Source organism: Dipodomys ordii, unplaced genomic scaffold (assembly GCF_000151885.1).
Source record: "Dipodomys ordii isolate 6190 unplaced genomic scaffold, Dord_2.0 Scaffold117, whole genome shotgun sequence".
In the NCBI taxonomy this organism is placed as follows: Eukaryota; Metazoa; Chordata; class Mammalia; order Rodentia; family Heteromyidae; genus Dipodomys; species Dipodomys ordii.
This window is the reverse complement of record NW_012267333.1, coordinates 3414695-3422935: the sequence shown is the minus strand read 5'-3', so window position 1 is coordinate 3422935 and position 8241 is coordinate 3414695. Positions and strand designations below refer to the sequence as shown.

At 41.4% G+C, this 8241-nt stretch overlaps 1 protein-coding gene across 8 annotated transcripts in view; it reads left to right on the top strand.

The window, feature by feature from the left end:
* The window catches only part of Ctnnd1 (catenin (cadherin-associated protein), delta 1), a 56733-nt gene extending 48739 nt beyond the window's left edge, over nt 1-7994 (top strand). For 5 of the 8 annotated variants that reach the window (XM_013029258.1, XM_013029251.1, XM_013029250.1 and 2 more), the window contains 5 exons: nt 371-458; nt 2593-2655; nt 4024-4127; nt 4534-4611; nt 4917-7994. In XM_013029258.1, the coding sequence (XP_012884712.1) occupies nt 371-458; nt 2593-2655; nt 4024-4127; nt 4534-4611; nt 4917-4928 (345 nt within the window). In that variant the 3' untranslated portion in view covers nt 4929-7994. The remainder of the gene's footprint in view (nt 1-370; nt 459-2592; nt 2656-4023; nt 4128-4533; nt 4612-4916) is intronic. The other 3 variants (XM_013029255.1, XM_013029253.1, XM_013029256.1) reach the window with 3 other exon arrangements.
* Nucleotides 7995-8241: the final 247 nt, after the last annotated feature.

The following is an 8241-nucleotide window of genomic DNA, read 5'->3' as shown; positions in this document are numbered from 1 at the left end:
CGATTCCTCAGCACCACATAAGCAGAAAAAGCTGGAAGTGGCGCTGTGGCTCAAGTGGTAGAGCACTAGCCTTGAGCTGAAGAGCTGAGGGACAACGCCCAGGCCCAGAGTTCAGGCCCCATGTCCAGCAAAAAAGAAAAAAAGAGTTGTAGTTGTTAATAGGAACTTAAATGCTTAAACCTATTAGGAAATAAGATGAATGAGGAGTCGTAGGGGGTGGGAGATATGCATGTGAAAATAGGCTGAGGAAGGAACTCATAATTGCGGTGCAGAGTTGGGGAAGTAGGCCACGTTGGAAGAGGGATTTAAAAATATGTAGGTGTATTTCAAATTTAGTATTCTATGATATTGCATTTTATATTTGTTACAGGTGAATCTCAATAATGCTTCTAGAAGTCAGAGCAGTCATTCATATGATGATAGTACTCTCCCTCTCATTGACCGGAACCAAAAACCAGGTATGGAACCCAACAGACACACCTTTTTTCTTTGAGCCATTCCTGTGTTCCTTTTTATTGTGGGGAAAGGGCAAGGTGCTTTGATCTTGCTAGGTAGCCCAGACAATTTTTGAATTAACAGTGTTCTTTCCTCACTCTCCTGAATGCTGAAATTACAGATGTGCACTACCTCACCCAACCTATGACTCTTGATATTCCTTAATGAGCTTATTAAACTAAGAAATAGAGCACATATTTGTTTCTCAATGAGTTAGTCATTGTGAGAGGACAATAATGCATTGCTCCCTAAACCCTTTGAGTTTTATGAGATAAGATGTCTTGCTCTGTAGCCCAAACTGGCCTTGAACTCTTGTTCATTTTGTCTCAGCCTCTTGAATGTTACAGGTGTGCACCATTGTGCATAAGAGGATAGATATGATCATTTGAATTCAAAATAAACAATTAGCTTGGGTATCATTTCTCTTTTTTTCATGAACTTAAAATTACTAGGCAGTGAATTCTAGTTTCTCTTTATTTTTTTCTCTTTTAAATTCTTATATAATACTAAATAATATAACCAGAAAACCATTATTATTTTGGATTATAGCTTTTAAATCCTTTTACCATGTAAACAAACACATTTTTCTTCAGGAGATGATGCATACATTTTGCTTTGTAAGTTTTTCCTCTTTTACTTAGATCATAAGTTACACATTTATTATCTTTTTCTTTGTGTGCGTGTGTGTACGTGTGTGTGCGTGTGCATGTGCATGTGCGTGAGCGCACAAGTCCTAGGGCTTGAACTCAGGGCTGGGCACTGTACCTGAGCTTTTATGCTCAAAGCTAGTTAGTGCTCCTACCACTTAAGATACACAGCTCCACTTCTGGCTTTTGGGTGGTTAATTAGGGATAAAAGAATCTCATGAACTTTCCTGCCTGGGTTGTCTTGGAACTGTAATTCTCAGATCAGAGCTTCCTGATAGCTAGGCTTAACAGGCAAGAGCCACTAGTGCCTGACTATTTTTTTTTTTTTTTTTTGGTTGGTGTGGTGCTTGAACTCAGGGTCTGGGTGTTGTCCTTGAGTTTTTTTGCTCTACCACTTTGAGCCACAGTGCCACTTCTAGTTTTCTGGTGGTTAATTAGAGAATAGAGTCTCATGAACTTTCCTGCTCAAGCTGGCTTTGAACCACAACCCTCAGATCTCAGCCTCCTGAGTAGCCAGTATTACAGGTGTAATACTGGCACCCTATTAATATTTTTGATGGTGTTATTGAGATTTGAACTTAGGCGCCTTGGGCTTGCTGGCAAGTACCCTGTCACTTGAGCTACTATATCATTCCTAGATCTTTATATTCTCTTTTCTTGTTCTTCCTTCCCCCTTTCCCTTTCTTTCTTATCCCTTTTCCTCTTATTCTTCTTTTCTCTTTCTCTCTCTCTCCCTATTTTCCTTTTTCTTTTTTTTTTTTGTCAGTCGTGGGGCTTGAACTCTGGGCTTGGGCGCTGTCCTTGGCGCTCTTCAGCTCAAGGCGAGTGGTCTAACGCTTGAGCCACAGCGCCACTTCCAGTTTTCTAATGGTTTATTGGAGAGAAGAGTCTCACAGACTTTCCTTCCCAGGCTGGCTTTGAACTTCGATCCTCAGATCTCAGCCTCCTGAGTAGCTAGGGTTACAGGCGTGAGCCACTGGCGCCTGGCTTCCCTTTTTTTCTTTTTGGTGGTACTGGAGTTTAGATGCAGGGCTTTATGCTTGCTAACACACATTCTACTGCTTTACTACTTGAGACAAAGCCCCCAGCCTTTTTTTATTAGGATATCACTCAGGCTACAAAATTGTTCTACCATTGAGCTGTATCCCCACTGACTTGATTATAATTTTTAAGATCACAGAGGGGCTTTGATGCTGAATAATTTTCAAAAACTTCTAGCATAAATGGAGGTGCTTTTCATACTTAGAGTCTGTAGGAAAGGGATCTCTCAGAGTCCCTTGGGTGCTTGTTATAGCTGTAGACTTGGACTCATGTTTAGTACGTAATGAGTGATAACTAAAAATTTCATTGAAGGAAGGGAAGGAGGACAGACCAGAGGGCAATTTGTAATGTGTTATGCACATTTTGAAAATCTAGTTTTTAACTTGGATAACTTTCTAATTCCATATAGATAAGAAACCTGACCGGGAAGAAATTCAAATGAGTAATATGGGATCAAACACAAAATTATTAGGTAGGTGATTATTTCCTGCCTAACAATATGGAATACTATTGCATTGGGATGTATGGAGCTGACCATCACTCTGGTGTTTTCTTTTTTCCTTTTTTGTCGGTCATGGGGTTTGAACTCAGGGCCTGGGTGCTGTCCCTCAGCTCTTTGGCTTAAGACTAGCACTCTACCACTTTGAGCCACAGTGCCATTTCCAGTTTTCTGGTGATTAATTGGAGATGAGTCTCATGGACTTTCCCACCTAGGCTGGCTTTGAACCGCGATCCTCAGATCTCAGCCTACTGAGTAGCTAGAATTATCAGGCATGAGCCATCGGTGCCTGGCTCAATGTAGTATTTTGTTTTTTGTTTTTGTCGGTCATGGGGCCTGAACTCTGGGCCTGGGCACTGTCCCTCAGCTCTTCAGCTCAAGGCTAGTGCTCTACCACTTGAGCCACAGCGCCACTTCCAGCTTTTTCTGCTTATGTGGTGCTGAGGAATCGAACCCAGGGCCTCATGCATGCAAGGCAAGTACTAGAGCCACCTTCCCAGCCTACTGTAGTGTTTTCTAACACCCTCATTTACTAGCCTAAAAGAACGTTGGTTGGTTATTTCCATTTGGAAGTATGTGGTAAATGTTAGTAAAACTTGATTCATCTCCTTTTTTTCATGTACTCAGACATCTCAGGAAGTCTTCTTGTGCTTCCCCCATCGTTACAGAAGCCAGCTTGTACGTCTCAAGTTAGCCCATCACATCCTGCACCAGTCTGCCTCTTTGTCTTTTCCTCATGCACTTTTCCAGACTAGCTGTCCACTTGCTGTTCCATCTTTTCATTCTGTATTTAAAAACAACTTTGCTTCTACTGAAATCTCCTTCACATGTGCTTTTCTAAATTCTCTTCATCGCCAAATGGTCCAAAGTGACTTTTCCTTTGTCAGGGCCTTCCTATTGCAGTATCTGTGACTCTTCTCTTAATTTCTTTTTTTCTTTGAGACTGAGATTTGAACTTTTTACCTGATACTTTCAATCATTGGCTAGTGCTCTACCTACTGTACCATACCTCCAACTCCTCTTAATTTGAATACCTCTTAAAGACCAGTGTCTTCAGTTTAGCCTTATTACCATGTGTCACAGTCTGGGTATTTTGTTTCTGCAATGAATGGGGATTGAACTTCGGGTCTAATGGATGTCCCAGTCCCAGTCCTGGGTCTTTCATATATATCATCTTCCTTATTTGAATTCCTTTTAAGTCTGGGGCCATCAGACTTTAATGGCTTTTTGAAACATTAGGCAAAGTTTCCAACAGTGATGTTTCCTTCACATGTATCTGCTTGATATATGTTGTATATTAGATGAGAATCTAAAGTTTCTGTGTACTTTTTTTTTAAATAGATAACAACTATTCCACACTGAATGAAAGAGGGGACCATAACAGAACACTGGATCGATCTGGGGATCTAGGTGACATGGAGCCATTGAAGGGCACACCCTTGATGGTAAATCCTCTTTATCTATACTGTTGTGTATCTAAAGCTGGTTCTATTTGAACAGAAAAAAAGAAAAAGCTATGAAGAGAAAGATAGCATCTTTTTCTGCTAGGAATTTTCCAGGAAAAAAGAATTGTTCTCCCTCCCCCCATCTTGGGATTTCTTGGGCCATTATTCTACACTGATGGAGTTGTGAGGAGGGAGATTACATCTTCATATGGAGGTGCTTCTGATAGAACTAACATCAACTAATCTGTCGTATATTGCCCTCTTCTGCCTATTTATGAATGGTTCACCTTTCTTTTACTATCATGTTTGTTTGGATTTACAAATTTTGAGATTTTCTCCAGGTCTGGCACACACCTATGAGGTGCTTATCACTACTCTCATACTAACAAATGGCATGTGTTCACAGCTGGACGAGGGGCAGGAATCTCTGGAGGAAGAGTTGGTTTTGGATGATGAGGGGGACCAAGTGTCTTACCCCTCCATGGTATGTCCTCTAGTCACTCCCAAATGGTCCTTGAGGAAGGAGACTCCTGTCTGCCAGCAGTTTGCCAATCACTGATCTGATCAGGCCAGAGACACTAGTCTCAGCCATGTGGGGCCGGGCTGCTCTGCTTCTGTGATTATTACCTCTTCCAAGACTGGGACATGCAGCTGGTGATCTGATTCTCCGTTGTGTGGTGCTTTCATTTGCCCAGATTTGCTCAACTGTTTTTTCAGGTCATTTTCTACCCAACCTTATTAACATCTTTTCTTTCTTTCTTTCTTTCTTTTTTTTTTTTCTCCCTACAGCAGAAGATTTAGAACTATTATCCTTGCTCCATCTGGGCTTATAATATATGTACTTTTATTTTTTTGGTGGTGAAATGGACTGATGATTTTTTTTTTCTCCCTTTCTTCGCTGGACTATTGTGCCAACTGCCAGGCTGCCTCCTGCCCTTTATAGCCCAAAGTGGCTGCCTTCATTCCATAAATTCCCAACTTCTTCCATCGAGGTTTCGTTGACCTGTCCCCTGTCCCACCCTGCGACCCCTCCAATTTCTCCCAAGAAACCTGACTCAGTTATTTGCAAACCTTGAGAAACTGCTGCAGATTAGCTCTTTTTTGTCAGCGCTCCCTGGAACTTGTGGTTTTGCGTGGAGAAAGGGAGAGAGTGCAGATGTTCACTGGAAGCCGTGGGAAGAATTGGAAGTCACATGCTCTGTATGCAATGTCCAGCAGTCTGATAAACTGATGATACTTAAGATTATTATTTTTTTTTCTGGTGAGGAAGGGACTTTTTCTTTTTCTTTTGGAGAATGGGAAGTCTATGTTCTTTCCTTACTCCAGTGGCTATTTTTGAAGCAAAGAAGGCTGGCACATTCCACCTGGCAAGGGCCCTGGAGTAAGTGAAGGTCTCCTAGAACTGAAACCGAGAACCCAAGAACTCTTGCTTCCTCCTCTCTGAGGCCGGCGCCATCAAGGATCTACAGACTCCCTCTCTTCTGTGAGCCTCAGGCCAACTCTGGGGCTGCTTCCATTGTCCTTTACCAAGATTGTCCTTAACCCTCTTTTCCCGCCCAGTGCTAAGTCTGCTAACTTGGCCTGGCCATTTGCAAGAGACTGTATACATAATATCAAAGAAGACTTTATGGTTGAGAGGAGCAGAAAGATGTCTTTTGGGAAGAAGAGGAACCTCTAAGAGGAGCTAGAAGGAATGTACATGAAGTGGTTAGTCTGAAACTGTCAGGAAGCTTCAAAGTTGGCTTCCCCCCCCCCCCCCCCCCGCCCCATCTCTCCCTTTCCTACCCTTACAGGCCCTTGCCTCTTTTCCTGGATTGGTTGGCCAACTATAGGACTTGATGTACATAACTCCTGTCCCTTTTACCCATACAAGGTGGAGATTGCCCCTGGCTTTGCCTCTTCTTTGTGCCTTTGGCCTGGGGTGTATCTTCTCCTTCCCTTCCATGTGCCTTTCTTTACCTCTGCAGTCTCATTTCTCATGATTTTGTGAGTTATATTTCGTTGCTTTCTTATCCCCTGATAGCAGAAAGGAGAGGTGACCTAGAGAACCTCAGATTCCCTACTGCAGATTGGTGTAGTCGTTCATTTCAGCCATACTGAGCTTTTTGCTCAAGAGCATGTGATTAGGCTTTTATCAAAATCTCACCCTGATGAATCTCAAAGGGGAACTTGTCACAGGAGTGAGTGTCCAGCTTTTACTCCTTAGTTATCAAGAATGGTTATCATCTCTGAAGAAGTCTTAGGAAATTATATGGTCTCCTCAATTTTTCCCTCTCCCCAGTATGCTCGCTCTCACTTGAGTGTTTATTTAGGTTGGGCTAGAGGAATCAGCTGCTATGTGGGTTGATTTTTTTTTTTTCCTTTGGAACCTTTTCCTTATTTGCCTTCTATTTTCCTTAATCTAAAAGCTCTATTCAAAAATTTCAACTGGAATTCTTTATCCCTCTCTTCCCCTTCCCTTAATATATTGAGGCTATGGGGTAAGAGAAAAGTGCACAACCCACCAACCCCCTTCCCCATGCATTAACCCCCTTATTTTGCCCCTGCCCCCCATTTCTTTCCACTTCATCTGCCTTTTCTGGCAAGGAGTCCTTTGCTCTCAGACCCTCAGAGCATACTGCACAGGGGAACTTGCCCCATTCACACCTGGCTCCACTCTTGGTTCTCTTGTCCTCCTCTGCTCTTCCTGGTGCTCTTTTTTCTCGGTGGGGTGTGGGTAATAGAATAGCCATGGCTTTTGGGGACCTTACACTTTTTTTTTTCCCTCTCTTTCATTTATATAAACACTAAACTTTCAATTCCAGAGAACCAAAAATCCCACCTTCCCACCGAACACTACTAAGGGGCATGTCTTCTGCTCCATACCTTTCCTCTTTTTTTCTTTCTCTCTTGTTAATGCTTTTAAAAACAAATGAGTTTTTTATATAAATAAAGTTTTTAAAGTGTGTATGTGGGAGATCTGTGTCATTTCTTCACTTCAAGCTGTATTTCTTCCCTCCTTTTCATCTTGGTTACTTCCTTGTGTATCAGTCCGTGTTCTTTTTTCTTTCCAGAGCAAGCAGAAGGAGGTTTTGCCAGGATGGATTTATTTTGAGCTCAGTCCCAGCTCTTATCAAGCGACATTCTTCTTAATTATATGTGAAACATTTCCCCCCTACCCCACTGCAGAGTCTTAAAAATTACATGTGACTGAAATAGAGCATGGGGAGCCTATAGCTAACTTAGAGATAGGAAACTAAAGTGTAAACAAACAATTAATGGCTTCCTTCACTGGGATCCTTGTGTATCATTTGGCAAAACTAACATTGAACAGTACCTTCTACAATTAACTCGGCCCTCTTGAACATCACACTGTTAGTAGAAGATAAGAAGCTAGCAACTCCAGTCACCATCCTAATTAAAAAGCAAACAAACAATTAAAAAAAGGCTTATGTATGTATGTATTGGTCACTGGGCCATATTGTTACTTCTCAGGCTATATGTTATAGTTTAGGCTATTTATTTGACAGGACATCTTACTAAATTGTGTTGGGGAGGGACTAATAAGTACTTGTTAGATTACCAGGGAATGTCTTTACTGCAGATGCCAAGGATTAATTATGAGAAAAGACCTATTTTTCTGGGGCCCTTATGTCCTGTCATATAATTTAAAACCTCAAAAAAATTGTGTAAAATGCTTTCTGTATCCTCAAATATTTAGATTAAAATTATACAGCTGCTCCTGATGGCCCTGTCTCATTTTGTTGAACTAGAACTTGGGTTTGAGAACTTCACTGGCTAGGGAGACCAGGAAAGCTCAGCTCTATAGCTGTGACAATTTAAGGTTTAATTTGTGTCTGATAAATAATAGTCTTAGAAGGATGAAGTTAAAAAAAAAAAGACCAAAAAGCCACTAGAATTTGTCTTTCAGGGAGCTTTGGTAGTCCCATTTGAGATGGTTTTTATTTATATAGAAAAACCTGGCTGCTGGTCAGTATTTCCATTCCATTCCTTATTATTCACTAGCCTGGAGCTAGTTGATAAAATGTCACTCTTCTTTATTCTGGATTGTTGCATTTGTTTTATCTCACTTGAGAAATATGCCAAGCATTGTTGTAGAGGTTAAATTTAGGTT